At 52.9% G+C, this 19124-nt stretch overlaps 2 protein-coding genes and 1 long non-coding RNA gene across 5 annotated transcripts in view; 1 reads left to right on the plus strand and 2 right to left on the minus strand.

The window, feature by feature from the left end:
* lcor (ligand dependent nuclear receptor corepressor) overlaps positions 1–1182 on the minus strand; it is a 58538-nt gene extending 57356 nt beyond the window's left edge. For both annotated transcript variants that reach the window (XR_008695752.1, XM_029160189.3), the window contains exon 1: positions 975–1182. Coding sequence is in view for 1 of the 2 variants with exons in the window: in XM_029160189.3 (XP_029016022.1) it covers positions 975–1071 (97 nt within the window). In the remaining variant the exon portion in view is untranslated. The remainder of the gene's footprint in view (positions 1–974) is intronic.
* A 1891-nt stretch (positions 1183–3073) lies between these two features.
* Positions 3074–4542, minus strand: LOC121202263 (uncharacterized). Its single transcript, XR_005897744.2, has 3 exons — positions 4147–4542; positions 3327–3587; positions 3074–3212 (listed from the first exon to the last, which is right to left on the minus strand). It is a non-coding gene; the product is annotated as an uncharacterized LOC121202263 (long non-coding RNA).
* LOC114861414 (MORN repeat-containing protein 4-like) lies at positions 3157–18529 on the plus strand. 2 transcript variants are annotated; one of them, XM_029160582.3, is made up of 5 exons: positions 3157–3298; positions 4733–4807; positions 15480–15594; positions 17149–17258; positions 17952–18529. In XM_029160582.3, exons 2-5 carry the CDS (start codon positions 4741–4743, stop codon positions 18095–18097), a joined length of 438 nt encoding a protein of 145 aa, XP_029016415.1. In that variant the 5' UTR covers positions 3157–3298; positions 4733–4740; the 3' UTR covers positions 18098–18529. The 2 variants fall into 2 exon arrangements, with proteins under 2 accessions (XP_029016415.1, XP_029016424.1); XM_029160591.3 differs by having other exon boundaries at positions 3162–3298; positions 4736–4807.
* The last annotated feature ends 595 nt before the right edge of the window (positions 18530–19124 follow it).

Consider the following 19124-nt stretch of genomic DNA (forward strand, 5'->3'; position numbering starts at 1 on the left):
GATCAGAGGGAGAGTGGATGGTAATCGTGTCATACTATCGAGACAGGTCGATGTAACCGGATTAAACGGAGCTAATGAAAAACACTAGAAGGGAGGGGGGGGTCCAAATAAGAGCAGAGATAAACTGATGGGAAAAAGCTGATCTGCAGCCGCACAAAGACTGACACATGTCATGGCCGCCGCTGTCCGGCCACGAGCGTGAAGCAGCCCAACACAAACCGGACCGGACTCATCGCAAGCCCAGAGTTTGCAGCGGCGCCCGGGAAAAGCGTGTCAACAAGTACCAAGCTCGGTTCCCAGGCGGGCGCTGACACGTCCCCTCCCCGTCGACCCCCGCGTGCAGCTGCCTCCCCCGAAAATACAAGATCATTCCCACTGACGTTTCCCCAATGCAGCAATGCGCGCTCCCAAAAGCCGATTTCCAGGGGAGGGGGGAGGGAGGGGAGAGGGGAAACGTCATGTTTGGAGATTGAGAGCGCGCACTGCCCTCCCCCCATCCAAAAAAACTCAACTCAGTCGCGGTGGCGCGCACGCGGGCACAGTCCAGCCAATCGCAGGGGAAGCCGATTGGCTGAGGCGCAGCTCCCAGCGCGCACGTGACATGTCCGGCTTACAATAAATAAACAGCTATGGAATAATGTAGAAAAGATCCCCGCGGAGTTCTGTTATAACACAACACTCAACAGGTCGTAAGCACAAAGTCTGCAAGTGGAACACCTGACAACATGGCCGACACCAGCTGTGAAACTTAGTGCCGATCATTTTTGGGTCCGTCCGGTGGGAGGCGGGCAGCGCCAGGCAGCAGCCGTGCGTAGCGAGAATGACAGCTCCGCGCGGAGCCTATAGCTTTTCCTATGGACGCTAGAGTCCCAGCCGCTGCTCTAACACTACACAAACCAAAGCCAGGCACAGGGGGACCGGCACGCGCCGGCCGCCACACACACGCGCGCACACACAATACAAAGCGAGCTTACCTACACAGTGAATGAGTTTGTGCCTCCAAGAGTCAAGTTCCTGCCGAAAGCCGCGCCTCTCTATCGTGCATTGCTGCCTTTTGCACAGACTCGCCATTTTCTATCGGCCCCTCCCGTGGGCGCGCACATACTGCTGGTGCTTCCCTGCGCGCACGTCACCGGTGGTTTTTATTCTAGGGCTGGGTGGAGTGAGATATGAAGGGGACGGGGCTGCAGCATCCCCCTTTCTATAGCGCTCGTATGTCCCACCCACCGAACGCTCCCCTCCTCCATTCCATCCCTCCCAGCATCTCTGCGCGAGGTTGTGCTGTCATTGGTCGTTTAATGGGATGTTTGTCTGTTTTAATGCTGTATAGGGTACAGCACATGGCGACTGCAGTCCAAATTTGCCACTGCTCCAAGCTATGTGTGTCAAAGGGCGCGGGTGTGCCTGGAATTTAAAATGCGCTTAAAGACGCTGCATTGTTTGAATTAAGACATGTGGTGAGTGCAGCTCTCAGTGTGGCAGTAAACAAACCTGCAGCCTAATTATAAAGGGCATGTGGCACAAGTGTAAAAAGAAAACACTGTTTGAAAGCATTTTATAAAATTAAAGATTTCACAGTTCTTTGTTGTGAATGTAAACAGAGACATTCAAAAATCCAAATAATGTTCCTGGAAGTGCTTCTGTAAACTGTTAAATCAACCAATAAAAACACTGTTATAGCCTTAAGATGCCCTTCGTTACCCAGTGGTCATAATTAAAGAAAATGTACAAGCCTGAGGCCCAAAGGGACAAAAGTCTCTTACATGTACAATTGAGCTCATTATTACTTTTAATTGAAATGCATAAACCCATAGACGAGAGCCTGAGCCGAAGTCTGTGGCCAGATGTTGATACAAATATAAACCGACATGAAAACACATGCAAAGCAGCACAGAGCTCAATTATAAACAGAGAAAAATCAGCTCATTATGCACAGCTGCAGCTAAAGCTAAAGAAAGGAACTGCAGTGAGGAACATTTTCAAATAGTCTTTAAAAGTTGGCACTTACGTTACTTTGCTTTTTGTTTGTTTTCACATGTATGTCTAGTATTGTTCCAATTTGTCTTTGCAGTTTTCACAGCAAGTAAAACATTATAGTTCAGAAAGGAATTTAATTAAACTTTCTAACTTTCTACTGAGTAATGAGGCAACGCATGGTGAAAAGGGGGCATGTAAGAACCAGTCAAAAACTGAGTAGGGGGTGGTGAGATCACATGGCTTCATAATGAGTTGTTGATTATGGATCATCATCATCATCATCATCATCATCATCATCATCATCATCATCATCATCACCTCAGTCACAATATAATATAAATAATATAAATACATTAAATAAAAATGTAACTGTTTCTCAACCAATAACAATGAAAACATCACTAGATGACAACAAATAAAAGACAATAAAATGTACTTTTTGATGAATGGTAACTTAAAAAATCGAGACAGAAATGAGTAAATGAGCAGTGAAGGAAGACGGAAGTGCATATGCTTATTGTTCATACAGAGCTGACGTTCTCTGGTGACCACTGCACCACACGCCTGTTTGGTTATTCACCAAGGCGTGGCATGGAATGTAAAAGAATGGTAGCAGCCCACTGAGACTCCATGTGGCCTGTAGGGGGACAACTGTCAGTACGGGGAAATATAGCTATTATTTAGAAATGACGATCCATCTGCTGCACGGCTCCCTCAGGTTCATAAATTGTGTTTGCAACAGAAGTGAATCCCCGTTTATTTGGTTTCAGATCCGCTGGGTTGTTTGTGTTCGTTTTTGCTGAATGACATCCTCGCAGCCTTTCACGCTCATCTGCTCATCTAACAAACCCGCACCTCTGCGCACTTTGAGCGCACGAGCAAAACAATAAATCAAGTTCCATAAAACTCGCCAAAACGCGGGTCTAATCATCAAATTGAAACATGAAATGACCGTATCGTTAAAGTGAGCCTCGCTGCCGTTTTTATAATCCTACAGAGACGATGGGCAGCACATAAAGAGAAAAAACAAGGGCGAACGGTTCCACGCAGGAGCACTCCGGCTAATTAAGTCCGTGAACCCGCTGCCCTCGACAAAGATGTCTCCTCCGGAAGGCTGGCCAGCGGGGTGCAGCAGCCAATAGGAGGGCGCGTTGAGTCGAAGTCCACGTGTGTCAGCCAATCATCGCGTGGCACCTTGAAGAGACGCTGAGGCAGCTCTGCCGGGAAACCAGCGGCTACAGAAAGGGAAAACGGTCGCTGAGAGGCGCAGAAATCCTCCAGTGATGTAGAAAGTGGACTCAGTTGCTCTTTAATGAAACAGGTAAACCGATTATTTTATTTCTACTGACCTGCTCACTGCGCGTGCGTGCGTGCGTGTGTGTGTTTCAGGGCTGGCAGCGTCATGCCGGCAGGATGAAAGCGATTAGGGCGCCGTTACTGTGGCAACATTAGATGGAAGGATACACGCGCCTCCTCCTGACAGCGGCCCGATGGCATTTGAGCAATTATTCAGCCTAATAAACAGCCTTAGATGTGATGTCTTGTTTCCTGTTGGCGCCTAAATGCTTCTTTGATGCGTCTGTCTGCTGCGGTTTGTGTGTAACCTCATTCTGAAACAAAACAAAGGGGACGCCTGAGAGAAGCAGTGTAAACACAGCTGTCTGGCAAAACAAGAAATGTGAAGGAGTAAAACTGAATGTGAACAGTTACACGGCTCAAAGAGCAAAGCGCAGCTGTCGCCGCAGAGCGACTGAATGAAGCAGCGTTTGGTGTCACAGCTCAAAGCATCGTAGCAGAAGACGTGGCTCCTGCTCATACATTACGTTACAGCATGAAGCCTGTAATGAATGATAGCATCCCGTCAGGCCCCACGCGGCTTCCGTCAGTGCTCAGGTCTGAACTCTGTGTTTGGCTCCTGACCATCCTCACGCAGCTTCAGTTTCCTGTGCTCGCACCTGCAGGCCTCACAGAGGAACATCCGGCCAGCGGAGCTGTTCTCCTCCCAAACCTCACACTGTTTGCTTCCTTTGTTCCTCACTTTAACCACTCTTATGTTTAGCTGACTGGCTTATGTTGAACGACTGCATGTGTGCGAGCGCAGTGAGCGGCGCTGCTTCACTCTTTGACCTTGAGCCTTGAGCTGCTGAGGGCGTCGCATCCTTCACCCACCTGATTTCCTGATGGCACTGGTTCTAGGACATGGCCAGTGATGCCAGCCTGCTGGTGCGCAGCCAAGATGGACCCGGGAGGTGGAGGTCGAAAACAAAACATGATTCTTTTTAAGCAACCTCTGCAAAACATTATATAAAACATTGTCTTTGACTTGTAAAAGTCAGTTTATAATGAACTAAATATGTTGTTGGTGACTTATCCTTAAGGTTGATTGTTGTTAAGAATTAGTTCTTAATTAATTCTACCAAATCGCCTCAAACTCCTCAATACACAACAAAAAAGGAAAGGATGAAATGAGAGGATGTGAGTACACAAATACGCCTGAACAACTGCTGATTATTTTTATGTCAATAGACCAATTAATTAGCTTTGATTTAGCTTGACTGAAGAGCGTGTGTGTTTCACTGACCTTTCGTCAACTCTTCTGTGGTTGAACGGGACCAAATCAGCCACGTACCAAAATGTGTTGGAAAGCGTTAAGTGGGCAGTTATGTTTCCTGGAGTCACTGTGTGAGGCTGTCGGAGCTTCAGCTGAAAACCTGCAGCTGCTGATGACTGCGTTGTGTCGTTGTGTGTGTTCCAGCAGGACCCATGACCCTGACACGAGGATCCTTCACCTACTCCAACGGCGAGGAGTACCACGGCGAATGGAAGGAAGGCAAGGCACACGTCCTCCATCAGCAGCTGCATTTGCATGCGCCGCACAGCTGATGCTGTAATGTGATTAAGACGAGCGGAGCTCGTGTGAACACCACACTTGTATTTGATTCATGTAATAATGCTCTTAGCATAATCAGGGCAGCATATGTGGATTACTGCATTATTTGCATAAGGAGACACTGGTTCAGGCATGTATGTGGCTTAGAGGCAGCTCCTGATCCGAGGTCACATTGAGAAAGTGCCAGTCTGCCTGCGTGGGGAGTGAAAAGGAAGTCCACACTGGACTGGAACTGTTACCAAGATCAAGCAGGTCAGGAGTCAAGGAGACACCTGCTGCATTTACTGGTTTACTTATGCAAAACAAATGAGTTGAGGGAACCGCTGTGACTGACTGACTGACTGACTGACTTACGTCTGGCGCTCCTGCGGTGTTTGCATGTCAACCCGCTCCTAATTCTCTCGGTTCAGTCAACAGCTCCTCAGAACCACATCTGCTATAAGAGTGAACTTCAGCTTTATCACTTCCATGTGACTCATCCATGTAATCTCTCATAAATACCTGGAGGGAACGACGTGGCATTCACGACCGTGAACTGGACCTGGACCAGTTAATAGAAGCCTCCAAACACCATGCAGCAGAACCAGTGATGTGGCTTTTTCCTATAGGAACTGAAGGTGTTGGACAGAGAGCATCATATGCTGTACAGGCTGTAACAGCATTTGCCCATGCAGATGCTCCTCATGCTGATCAGCTGTTTACACATGATCCTGGTGTTATTAGCTGCAAGTATTACACACGTTTTTGTGAATATTTAATGTATTTAATTTACCTTAAACAACATTTCCCCCTGACAGATTTAAGGAATGTAGGGTGAGATTTTAATGTCAGATTGAAGGGTCAGGAAAAGTGGGTGTACTTTATGTGAGTCACAACAGCCAAACTAGACGTTTTCAGATGAACCTGGACTCTCACAAACAGATTGTTTCTAAGAGAAAAAAAGGTGTCAAACTGAAATGGGTAACTACGGGCACATACACATGCCGACCATCTGTTGCCTGCTAAAACAGAATATCACACCGAAACCAGTCCCTGCAGTTGGACAAAAACTTACATGACCTTTAGGTCAAGGTTAAACAAAGAACAAAAGTTTGGCACCAGCGCAGGCACGAGGCTGCGGGACCAACATACGGTCTGTGCTCGGTTAGCGGAAACTGTTAAACTCGTTTGGCTGCGGTGCATCGACACGCAGCAGAGCCGACGCAGACGGAGCCGACGCAGACAGAGCCAATGTAGACGGAGCAGGCGCAGACGGAGCCGACGCAGACAGAGCCAATGTAGACGGAGCAGACGGAGCCGACGCAGACAGAGCCAATGTAGACGGAGCAGGCGCAGACGGAGCAGGCGCAGATGGAGCAGGCAGAGCAACGCAGACGCAGACGAAGTAGGCGAAACAACGCAGATGGAGCAGGCGCAGATGGAGCAGGCGCAGACGGAGCAGGCGCAGACGGAGCAGGCGCAGACGGAGCAGGTGCAGACGGAGCAGGCGCAGACGGAGCAGGCGCAGACGAAGAAGCTGTACTGCCTGTTTAGAGCCGCACACAAATGTTGTCATAATTCCATAGATTTGAGCACCTTTGAAATGAATCTGTATCTGACATGATATGAGTTCACCTAGGCCCTACGCGACCCACCTACAACCCCCTAGGTCAGGGGTGGCCAACCTTGGTCCTCGAGCGCCACTGTCCTGCTGGTTTTCCCACCCTTCCTGCTCCAGCAGATACTGAGCACCTTGACCAGGTGTGTTTGTCCAACAGCAGCTAACTGACACACGTGAAAAGGCAACCGGCTGAGAGAGTTGGAAAACCAGCAGGACGCTGACTCTCGAGGACCAGGGTTGCAGACCCCTGCAGACCCCTGCAGTCTGCTCATTCTGCCTGTGACTCAGTGTGTCTGTGACGGTAGCGCAGAGCCCGTGTTTCATCAGAGGTCAGCCTGTCACACAAACCTACGTTTCGGCTGTGAAGGACGTTTGATTTTGTTTATGCGTCTCAAAGACCAATCCACCCACACGACAACAATGGATCCAGTTGCAGACTTTGGCTACTGTTTTCATCTTCACGGTGGATGGTTTCCACATCCTGCAGGGTTTTGGGCTGGGTCGGTGAAGGACGCGGCTGTTTGGACCGAGCGTTCTTCACACACGGCCTCGTATGAAGCGTAAGGTTTCTCCTCTGTGTTTAATTACTAAAGGTCAAAGGTCACTATCAGGGGTCAGGCTCTCACTGTAGAGTCATGTGGTGGCTCTTTGTGTTGGTGAAGGCGTCTGATCAGTGTGTTGTTTGCTCCTTGCTCCAAATTCAGGTGTTGTGGAGCTGTGAGACGTTTGGGGGTCAATATTCCCCTGAAGGACGTTGTCATGGACGAGCAGCTGCGTTGAAGGGGCTTTCAGGGTTCAGTGCAATGGCCTTGCACATGGAGGTGTCGCCAGGGTAACGGCACTCAAACCATCGGCCGTTGGGTGTAGATAAACGCCTGTCAGCTGCTGACTGACCGTCCAGAGCCTCTGTGGTCAGACGTGAAGTGCTGTACGCTCGTTAGGAGTGAGGCGTGAGCGTATTAAGATATTTGGTTTTTAGGTTCTCGCCCACCTCGTCGTCTACTGTTAATAACCTTTTATTGTGTAAACAACTGAAGCACTTCTGGGAATGTATTTAACATTCCCTCATGTACCTTTTCCTAAGGCACTTTGATTTTCTGGTATTTCAGATTATGTGTGATTACACGTTGTGTTGCTATTAACAGTATGAGTTGACACAACACTGCTGACTGTGCTCCGCGAGCTGTAATTGTGTGCTGGGAGGTGTCACCGAGGCTCTGCATCCATGCTTCCAAAGTTACTGTTTGCACACAAACACTGAGGTGTGTGTCGAACAGAGGCCTCCAGTGTCACATGAATAATTCAGCGGGGCGCTGGTTGAAGACGGGCCCTGAGGCGCTCGGGTTACAGGAAGCAGGTCGACTGCATCCACAGCAGCCGAGCCGCAGCCAGGAGCCATTTACTACTGTACTTTGCCCATGCGGTCATTTAACATCTATGCATTACCGCTATTGATTGACATAAAAGCCGGACAAATTCAGCTAAACCGTAATTAGCCGGAGGCCGTGACCCGACACAAGATTGGAGAGAGGCGTTCCGAAGGAGCTGGACAACAGATTGGAGTCTGTCTGAAGGGATCAAATCTGAGGAGACAGAGGAAATTACTGTCCCCTGCTGCAGCAGCTCACTGATAATCTGTCCCTACAGTAAAAAGTAAACAGATTCGTACTGATTCAATTATACTTAATAACACTATTCAGGCTCTGTCATGGCCTCTAATGCTGCTACACGCTGCTCCTGGTGCTCGAACGCCGCTCACGGCCTCGCATTTTCACGACCAATCGGAAGTTTTTGCTTTTGTCAGAGCTCTGGTGGGTTAAAGAGCTGCTTAACACACACACACACACACACACACACACACACACACACACACACACACACACACACTGATCTTTTCTGATGGTGAAGAGAAGGACAGACTTTGTAATGAAATGCAGAGCTCAGCGTTAGTTTCCACATCTCGTCCCATGAGGAGGACAAGACACTTTTAAAGTCATAAAATGGGAATATGTAAGTGTTTGTAAACAGACCCTGCCTCAGACCTGCCTCCGCCTCAGACCTGCCTCAGACCTGCCTCGGCCTCAGACCTGCCTCAGACCCTGCCTCAGACCCTGCCTCAGATCTGCCTCAGCCTCAGACCCTGCTTCAGACCGTGCCTCAGCCTCAGACCTGCCTCAGACCCTGCCTCAGACCTGCCTCAGCCTCAGACCCTGCCTCAGACCCGCCTCAGCCTCAGACCCTGCCTCAGACCTGCCTCAGACCCTGCCTCAGCCCCTGCCTCAGACCTGCCTCAGCCTCAGACCCTGCCTCAGCCTCAGACCTGCCTCAGACCTGCCTCAGCCTCAGACCCTGCCTCAGACCTGCCTCAGCCTCAGACCCTGCCTCAGCCTCAGACCTGCCTCAGACCCTGCCTCAGACCCGCCTCAGCCTCAGACCCTGCCTCAGACCTGCCTCAGACCCTGCCTCAGACCCTGCCTCAGACCTGCCTCAGCCTCAGACCCTGCCTCAGCCTCAGACCCTGCCTCAACCTCAGACCCTGCCTCAGACCCTGCCTCAGCCTCAGACCCTGCCTCAGACTCAGACCTGCCACAGCCTCAGACCCTGCCTCAGACCTGCCTCAACCTCAGACCTGCCTCAGACCTGCCTCAGACCCTGCCTCAGACCCTGCCTCAGCCTCAGACCCTGCCTCAGACCTGCCTCGGCCTCAGACCTGCCTCAGACCTGCCTCAGACCTGCCTCAGCCTCAGACCCTGCTTCAGACCGTGCCTCAGCCTCAGACCTGCCTCAGACCCTGCCTCAGACCTGCCTCAGCCTCAGACCCTGCCTCAGACCCGCCTCAGCCTCAGACCCTGCCTCAGACCTGCCTCAGCCTCAGACCCTGCCTCAGACCTGCCTCAGCCTCAGACCCTGCCTCAGCCTCAGACCTGCCTCAGACCCTGCCTCAGACCCGCCTCAGCCTCAGACCCTGCCTCAGACCTGCCTCAGACCTGCCTCAGACCCCGGCCTCAGACCCTGCCTCAGCCCTGCCTCAGCCTCAGACCCTGCCTCAGCCTCAGACCCTGCCTCAACCTCAGACCCTGCCTCAGACCCTGCCTCAGCCTCAGACCCTGCCTCAGACTCAGACCTGCCACAGCCTCAGACCTGCCTCAGCCTCAGACCCTGCCTCAGACCTGCCTCAACCTCAGACCTGCCTCAGACCTGCCTCAGACCCTGCCTCAGACCCTGCCTCAGCCTCAGACCCTGCCTCAGACTCAGACCTGCCACAGCCTCAGACCGCTGCCTCAGACCTGCCTTCAACCTCAGACATTGCCTCAGACCCTGCCTCAGCCTCAGACCCTGCCTCAGCCTCAGACTGCCTCAGACCTGCCTCAGACTGCCTCAGCCTCAGACCCTGCCTCAGCCTCAGACCCTGCCTCAGACCCTGCCTCAGCCTCAGACCTGCCTCAGCCTCAGACCCTGCCTCAGACCTGCCTCAGACTCAGACCTGCCTCAGCCTCAGACCCTGCCTCAGACCTGCCTCAGCCTCAGACCCTGCCTCAGCCTCAGACCTGCCTCAGACCCTGCCTCAGACCCGCCTCAGCCTCAGACCCTGCCTCAGACCTGCCTCAGACCCTGCCTCAGACCCTGCCTCAGACCTGCCTCAGCCTCAGACCCTGCCTCAGCCTTAGACCCTGCCTCAACCTCAGACCCTGCCTCAGACCCTGCCTCAGCCTCAGACCCTGCCTCAGACTCAGACCTGCCACAGCCTCAGACCTGCCTCAGCCTCAGACCCTGCCTCAGACCTGCCTCAGCCTCAGACCTGCCTCAGACCTGCCTCAGACCCTGCCTCAGACCCTGCCTCAGCCTCAGACCCTGCCTCAGACCTGCCTCAGCCTCAGACCCTGCCTCAGACCTGCCTCAGCCCTCAGACCTGCCTCAGACCCTGCCTCAGACCCGCCTCAGCCTCAGACCCTGCCTCAGACCCTGCCTCAGACCCTGCCTCAGACCTGCCTCAGCCTCAGACCCTGCCTCAGCCTCAGACCCTGCCTCAACCTCAGACCCTGCCTCAGACCCTGCCTCAGCCTCAGACCCTGCCTCAGACTCAGACCTGCCACAGCCTCAGACCTGCCTCAGCCTCAGACCCTGCCTCAGACCTGCCTCAACCTCAGACCTGCCTCAGACCCTGCCTCAGACCCTGCCTCAGCCTCAGACCCCTGCCTCAGACTCAGACCTGCCACAGCCTCAGACCCTGCCTCAGACCTGCCTCAACCTCAGACCTGCCTCAGACCTGCCTCAGACCCTGCCTCAGACCCTGCCTCAGCCTCAGACCTGCCACAGCCTCAGAGCTGCCTCAGCCTCAGACCCTGCCTCAGACCTGCCTCAACCTCAGACCTGCCTCAGACCTGCCTCAGCCTCAGACCCTGCCTCAGACCCTGCCTCAGCCTCAGACCCTGCCTCAGCCTCAGACCCTGCCTCAGACCTGCCTCAGACCTGCCTCAGCCTCAGACCCTGCCTCAGCCTCAGACCTGCCTCAGACCCTGCCTCAGATCTGCCTCAGCCTCAGACCCTGCCTCAGCCTCAGACCTGCCTCAGACCCTGCCTCAGACCTGCCTCAGCCTCAGACCCTGCCTCAGCCTCAGACCTGCCTCAGACCCTGCCTCAGATCTGCCTCAGCCTCAGACCCTGCTTCAGACCCTGCCTCAGACCCTGCCTCAGCCTCAGACCCTGCCTCAGACTCAGACCTGCCACAGCCTCAGACCCTGCCTCAGACCTGCCTCAACCTCAGACCTGCCTCAGACCTGCCTCAGACCCTGCCTCAGACCCTGCCTCAGCCCTGCTCAGCCTCAGACCCTGCCTCAGACCTGCCTCGGCCTCAGACCCTGCCTCAGACCTGCCTCAGACCTGCCTCAGCCTCAGACCCTGCTTCAGACCGTGCCTCAGCCTCAGACCTGCCTCAGACCCTGCCTCAGACCTGCCTCAGCCTCAGACCCTGCCTCAGACCCGCCTCAGCCTCAGACCCTGCCTCAGACCTGCCTCAGCCTCAGACCCTGCCTCAGACCTGCCTCAGCCTCAGACCCTGCCTCAGCCTCAGACCTGCCTCAGACCCTGCCTCAGACCCGCCTCAGCCTCAGACCCTGCCTCAGACCTGCCTCAGACCCTGCCTCAGACCCTGCCTCAGACCCTGCCTCAGACCTGCCTCAGCCTCAGACCCTGCCTCAGCCTCAGACCCTGCCTCAACCTCAGACCCTGCCTCAGACCCTGCCTCAGCCTCAGACCCTGCCTCAGACTCAGACCTGCCACAGCCTCAGACCTGCCTCAGCCTCAGACCCTGCCTCAGACCTGCCCTCAACCTCAGACCTGCCTCAGACCTGCCTCAGACCCTGCCTCAGACCCTGCCTCAGCCTCAGACCCTGCCTCAGACTCAGACCTGCCACAGCCTCAGACCCTGCCTCAGACCTGCCTCAACCTCAGACCTGCCTCAGACCTGCCTCAGCCTCAGACCCTGCCTCAGCCTCAGACCCTGCCTCAGCCTCAGACCCTGCCTCAGACCTGCCTCAGACCTGCCTCAGCCTCAGACCCTGCCTCAGCCTCAGACCCTGCCTCAGACCCTGCCTCAGCCTCAGACCTGCCTCAGCCTCAGACCCTGCCTCAGACCTGCCTCAGACTCAGACCCTGCCTCAGCCTCAGACCCTGCCTCAGACCTGCCTCAGCCTCAGACCCTGCCTCAGCCTCAGACCTGCCTCAGACCCTGCCTCAGACCCGCCTCAGCCTCAGACCCTGCCTCAGACCTGCCTCAGACCCTGCCTCAGACCCGCCTCAGCCTCAGACCCTGCCTCAGACCTGCCCTCAGACCCTGCCTCAGACCTGCCTCAGACCTGCCTCAGCCTCAGACCCTGCCTCAGCCTTAGACCCTGCCTCAACCTCAGACCCTGCCTCAGACCCTGCCTCAGCCTCAGACCCTGCCTCAGACTCAGACCTGCCACAGCCTCAGACCTGCCTCAGCCTCAGACCCTGCCTCAGACCTGCCTCAGCCTCAGACCCTGCCTCAGACCTGCCTCAGACCCTGCCTCAGACCCTGCCTCAGCCTCAGACCCTGCCTCAGACCCTGCCTCAGCCTCAGACCCTGCCTCAGACCTGCCTCAGCCTCAGACCCTGCCTCAGACCTGCCTCAGCCTCAGACCTGCCTCAGACCCTGCCTCAGACCCGCCTCAGCCTCAGACCCTGCCTCAGACCCTGCCTCAGACCCTGCCTCAGACCTGCCTCAGCCTCAGACCCTGCCTCAGCCTCAGACCCCTGCCTCAACCTCAGACCCTGTACTCAGACCTGCCTCAGCCTCAGACCCTGCCTCAGACTCAGACCTGCCACAGCCTCAGACCTGCCTCAGCCTCAGACCCTGCCTCAGACCTGCCTCAACCTCAGACCTGCCTCAGACCCTGCCTCAGACCCTGCCTCAGCCTCAGACCCTGCCTCAGACTCAGACCTGCCACAGCCTCAGACCCTGCCTCAGACCTGCCTCAACCTCAGACCTGCCTCAGACCTGCCTCAGACCCTGCCTCAGACCCTGCCTCAGCCTCAGACCTGCCACAGCCTCAGAGCTGCCTCAGCCTCAGACCCTGCCTCAGACCTGCCTCAACCTCAGACCTGCCTCAGACCTGCCTCAGCCTCAGACCCTGCCTCAGACCCTGCCTCAGCCTCAGACCCTGCCTCAGCCTCAGACCCTGCCTCAGACCTGCCTCAGACCTGCCTCAGCCTCAGACCCTGCCTCAGCCTCAGACCTGCCTCAGACCCTGCCTCAGATCTGCCTCAGCCTCAGACCCTGCCTCAGCCTCAGACCTGCCTCAGCCTCAGACCTGCCTCAGACCCTGCCTCAGATCTGCCTCAGCCTCAGACCCTGCCTCAGACCTGCCTCAACCTCAGACCTGCCTCAGACCTGCCTCAGACCCTGCCTCAGATCTGCCTCAGCCTCAGACCCTGCCTCAGCCTCAGACCTGCCTCAGCCTCAGACCTGCCTCAGACCCTGCCTCAGATCTGCCTCAGCCTCAGACCCCTGCCTCAGACCTGCCTCAACCTCAGACCTGCCTCAGACCTGCCTCAGACCCTGCCTCAGACCCTGCCTCAGCCTCAGACCTGCCACAGCCTCAGAGCTGCCTCAGCCTCAGACCCTGCCTCAGACCTGCCTCAACCTCAGACCTGCCTCAGACCTGCCTCAGCCTCAGACCCTGCCTCAGACCCTGCCTCAGCCTCAGACCCTGCCTCAGCCTCAGACCCTGCCTCAGACCTGCCTCAGACCTGCCTCAGCCTCAGACCCTGCCTCAGCCTCAGACCTGCCTCAGACCCTGCCTCAGATCTGCCTCAGCCTCAGACCCTGCCTCAGCCTCAGATCTGCCTCAGCCTCAGACCTGCCTCAGACCCTGCCTCAGATCTGCCTCAGCCTCAGACCCTGCTTCAGACCCTGCCTCAGACCCTGCTAGGCAGCCTGGACATCCCACCCCTCACTGCGGTTCCCCTCCAAATCGTCTCTGTGCCACTTGGCTCTCGCTCCTAATCTGCTGCTATGAGAAGCCCTGGACACCCCCCCCCCCCTCCCTCCCCCGCCTCTCTCTGGATCTTCCTCCCTCCTGCTTCTGGAAATTAGTCACAGGATTACAGGGAAAATTAGGTCTCACCTTTGTGGGGAAATTTTAAAAGGCGAAAAATGAAAAGGAGCAGGTGACCTTTTGTCTGTTAGCACCAATTATAAAACTCCTGAACTGCGAAGCCGAAAGTGTGAGATTATTAGCTTCATTTCTAAACTCCGGCTTTTGGAGCTTCTCTGTTGTGGAGATGGAGCTGTGTTTGTCTGAACCCACTGGTTGTTGCTCAGTATTTGGGGCTCGTTCACACGTGGCTGCAGCATCTGTGACTCTGCTTGGACAGCGGTGTTTCCTGCAGGTCAACAGCGCCGGTCTGTTTGTAGCCTCAACAGGTTTAATAAGGAAACGAACCTCAGATTTACTGTACGGCTGCTGAAGGAAGCGCTGCTGCTGCGTCGCGTCTTGTGCTTCGTGCTGCACGATGTTTCTGACTTCTTGCGCTGCACGTTTGCAGGAATGAGGCTGAAGGGCGAGGTTTCGGCAGCAGTTTCTGAGCTGGGACCGGTCACAGGCCGTCACCGCGTGTGTGTGAATGCTGAGCATGTGGTGTTTTAAGCCACGTTTTAGGAGGAGACCTGAGTGAAACCTGAGTGGGTTGTTCTCTGTCCTGAGCAGCGGTCGGAGCTGCGTCCTCTTGTTTTTGGGTAAATGCTGAACGTGGAGGAGCATGTTTTGACTACACGACGCCTGTGGTGCCTCCAGTTGGACATTTTCATCACAGGCTGCTTGTTCGTGGTTCCGACACGTCTCCGCGCTGCCTCCACACACGAAACACAACACATACAAATCACGCTAAAGGGAGTTGGAGCAGCAGGACTGTTTTGGCTTCGAGGATCAGGCTGTTGTGGTTCAAGTGTGAGACACAAACGAAGGCAATCGACTCATTTTTATCAAGTGTCCTTGAAAACTGAAGCCTCGTCGGTGACGAGGATGTTTTTAATCCTCCAATCACGTGGAAGGATAGACGTTCGTTACCACGGTTTCATCTTTAACCCACTGACATCCAGGCTCTACTGCGCTGCTGCACACACGCACACGCACACAGACACACATGCACACGCACACACACACATGCACACACACACACAGACACACACACATACACACACATGCGCACGCACGCACGCACACATGCACACGCACGCACACACACACACACATGCACACACACGCACGCACAGACACACACAGACACACACACACATGCACACACACGCACGCACAGACACACACACACACACACACACACTGTTTCTAATGGGCATTCATGAGTTTTAATTAAAACATTTAGCATCACGTACATTTTGATTTCGGTGCTGTTTGTTCAGCTTGTTCTCCCTGTTACCTCTCAGCCTTTTGACGTTTCCACATTTCACCAGCTGAGTGTTTGTGGCTGCAGGTCTGCGTCACGGCCTGGGTCAGCTGACCTTCAGCGACGGGACGTGCTACACGGGCCAGTTTGAGAACGGCCTCTTCAACGGCTGTGGGCTGCTGGTCTTCCCTGACGGCTCCAGGTCTGGGTCCACTTCCTCTCACTAATCAACAATTAATCTTTATCACCAAAGTGTGTGCTTTGTTTTCAGGATTGACTAATTGAGTCCATAAAATAAAAAAAATAGAAACAAACAGCCTAAACTCACACGTACAGTTCAAACTGTGGAAAGGAGTGATTGAATGAGTTAAATTCAGTTTCATGCCTAACATTCGTGTAGGATGAAACACCAAACCAGTCTCATCTATTTGCTTAAACATAATGAAAGTCAGAGCAGGATGTGAACACGAGTTCATCAGCCTCAGAAAAGTGAGAAATAAACAGACGGGAAAGAAACACAGCAGATTGTAGCGCAAAATTAAATGTGTCACCTTTCATCACAGTTGCTTCAGCCACACCACATATAGATGTGCACATGATGGGCCTAAAAAAACACCAGCTTCACCGCTTCTCTCATGAACACTGATTTACATCACCGTTTTCCAGAGCAGGTGGAAGCATCTGCATCTGCAGAGTTTCATTAGCGGACGAGACGGCGTTTCATCTTTAGTCGACTTTCTCTTTAGAGGAGAAATGTTCAAGTGCAGCTGAGACCGTTGAAGGCGAAAGAGGAGAACTGCTGAAGGCCGACTGTTGTGCTCTGCTTCTTCAAGGGTTCAAGAAACGCTCTGATGGGTTTTCAGTGCGTTGGATGAATATTCACTGTGAACCTTTTGACCTTGTGGCCGTGGACTTTAAAACCTTCTGTAGCTGATTCACACGGCGCGGTTCCTTCACTGTCTGAAGAACCACGGGCGCCAGGACTCAATGAACGCGTCAGCAGACACACAACCTGTGCGCCTGCAGTTTCTGTAGTTATCGCAGGTTCAGTCCTTCAGTCCTTTCTGACCTCCAGCCTCGGTGCTTTTTTAGGTTCTGGGGCTCATTTCTGCACTGATGACTGTAAAGGAACCTTTGCTGCTCCAGGTCTTTGTCTGCTGTTTTTAAAGAAAAACACTTTTTTGCAATTGCAATTTTCTTGATATTGTTTGTGTGTCTATAAAACAGTCCTTGTGTTTTGGAAAACAGTTGTGTAAAGGTTGGATTGACAGAATATTAAGTCAATCTAAAACAATAGTGATGCTCTGAATGCTGAAGCGGCTTTGGTTCGCTCTATTCATTGTATTAGTTAGACAAGACAAATCCACAGAATCCTCAAACCACCTGATCTGTAGAGAATAGAGGATTCAGCCTCAGAGAATATCTATCTGCTCTAATGATCCACGGCCTCTGTTACTGTTCCTCCACAGCATCGAACAGAGGAACACAAAGACAATGACTCATTAATATTAACTCTAACTTCTGGAGCCTCGTGTTCACTTTGGTTTCACAGTTCATTTCATTTGTTCACAGAATCATAATCTGGTGATAGACTGAGTTTGGGCCTGTTTCAAACTTTAGAAACTCTCACCCTGTGAATGTTGAACACTCCCCCTGTTAATAAAGTTCACGTTTCCTTATGTATAAATTGCTGCTCAGTGGTCAGACTGTGTTCGTGGCCCTCTGTGACATTTGTTTTGTTTTCGCTGTTTTCCAGATATGAAGGTGAATTCATGCAGGGGAAGTTCCAGGGTGTCGGCGTGTTCACTCGCTTCGACGGGATGAGGTTTGAGGGCGAGTTTAAAAGCGGCTGCGTGGACGGGTTCGGTAAGACTTCGCCTCCCAGTGACCGGCGTCAAGCCTCAACCAGGCGCTTTAGCCTTTGGCAACATTTGTCTTCACAGGCTTCTACTTTTTCTGACTCAGTCCAACCTTTAACACACACTCGTTGCTCCAGTACTTTGTTTATCTCGCCGTGCTCTTTGTTCTGTTGCCAAATGTTTTAAATACTTTTTAATTATATTAAATAGCAAAACGTGCTAATTGTCTGGGCTGAAGCCCTTGGAGTCGCGGGAAGTAATCAACACGTTTTATTTGAAGCCTGCTGCGTCGTGAGGGCGGAACATGTGTCACTGTGACAACCCGCTCCGTTTTGTGCTTGTAAAAATAGAGACGGAGCAGAACGACTGCTTCCCTGACATGGAACACAGTGAACTCAGGGCCGGCAGCGTGTTTTCCAAAGGAAGGGCCTCACTGGGGTTTATGGAGCAGTCAGTTAAACATTAAGCCCCAAACCCAGCAGGCTGCACACACAGATGCTCAGCTCAGAACCATAACAACACCCATGAAACCCAAAGCTCATGAAGCTTCAAGCAGGTTTGTGTGTAACAGGTGGGAGGTGAGCCTCCACCAAACACTCAGCTCAGAGCAGAGAACCTGCTCAGAACCAGAGCTGGACTCCTGACCTCATCAGGAGGAGGGTTCGGCTCTGATCCGTCTCTGTCGTGTCTGTCGATGCAGGACGGCTGACGTTTGTGGACGGCGGCGGCGGCGGCGGCCACGAGGGCCTGTTTGAGAGCAGCCAGCTGATGAGGAGGGAGAGCAGCCAGGGAGCCGTGCAGAGGGCGCAGGCGGCGGCGGCCAAGGCTCGAGCTCTGGCCATGTGAAGGGACTGCCCCCCCACAGTACCAGGTCCAGGTCCAGTACCAGGTCCTCCTCCCAGCATCCTCTGCTTGCTTTGAACCGCTGACTTTTGTTTTACAATGGAGGTCGATTGAAGCGATACAAAGCCACTGATTCAGGATCAGCTGAGCCAATCCCAGATTTACTGTTCAGTGAACACACCGGTGCTAAATCTGCTTCAGGGTCGCATCATGTGACAAAACACACAGTTTGGACTTAAAAGTGCACAAGAACATGTTTCAGTAAACACCGATCCGCTAAAATCCACACCACCTTTAAACTGGGCTAAACTACTTTGATTAGTATTTAAACATTTGCAATTTGATAGAAAATCCCCCATTGAATCCCTCATTGTTTTAATTAGGTCCAGCTTCAATATGCAAAGTAATTAAAGTCATACTCAAACTCAAACTAAATGAATTAATTTGCATCTGTAATTATGTTTTGTTTTTGCCTGAGATGGAAGAAGGTTTTTAGCAGCAGCCTAATTAATGTTTACGTCCTGCAGCTACAACCTGAAAATGGGATGAGATGAAGGAGACAGTTAAAGTCGGAGCTGATCACTTACTTTGCACGTTGTCACAGTTAATCTAGTGAAAATGTGCTGTTGTCTAAAGGTTTAGAGGTCACGACTCCTAGACCTGCAGTGAGACGTGGTCTGAGTAGATTCAGTTACACTGAGGTGGTTTCTAAAGACGGAGGGAGAAATGTTCATTGTGTCTTCATTTCTGTATGAGAGCGTTTAGAAGCTGTTTCTTTTGGACAGAGCTTTATTTTTCAGGAGTCTACCAAAAAATGAACTAGTAATTTAAATACAGATTTACAGTCCTGATGATTAAGAACTACAGCTAGTTTAGAAGCTGTAGATCCTTCAAACGTGTGCAGATTAGCGCAGCGTTAAGTGAAATGAGCCTCGTTGCCGTTGAGCCCGGTTTCACCAGCGTTCGTTCACACCAGCAGACCTCTGCTTCTCCTGCCTTAGTTCAACAATGTGAGCGGTAGGTTTTACCT

Source organism: Betta splendens, chromosome 1 (genome assembly GCF_900634795.4).
Source record: "Betta splendens chromosome 1, fBetSpl5.4, whole genome shotgun sequence".
In the NCBI taxonomy this organism is placed as follows: domain Eukaryota; kingdom Metazoa; phylum Chordata; class Actinopteri; order Anabantiformes; family Osphronemidae; genus Betta; species Betta splendens.

Coding starts and splice junctions, on each gene's coding strand:
- LOC114861414 (XM_029160582.3), top strand. CDS start 4,741: ATGACCCTGACACGAGGATCCTTCACCTACTCCAACGGCGAGGAGTAC. Junction 15,595..17,148: donor GTCTTCCCTGACGGCTCCAG/GTCTGGGTCCAC, acceptor GCTGTTTTCCAG/ATATGAAGGTGAATTCATGC. Junction 17,259..17,951: donor CGGCTGCGTGGACGGGTTCG/GTAAGACTTCGC, acceptor CTGTCGATGCAG/GACGGCTGACGTTTGTGGAC.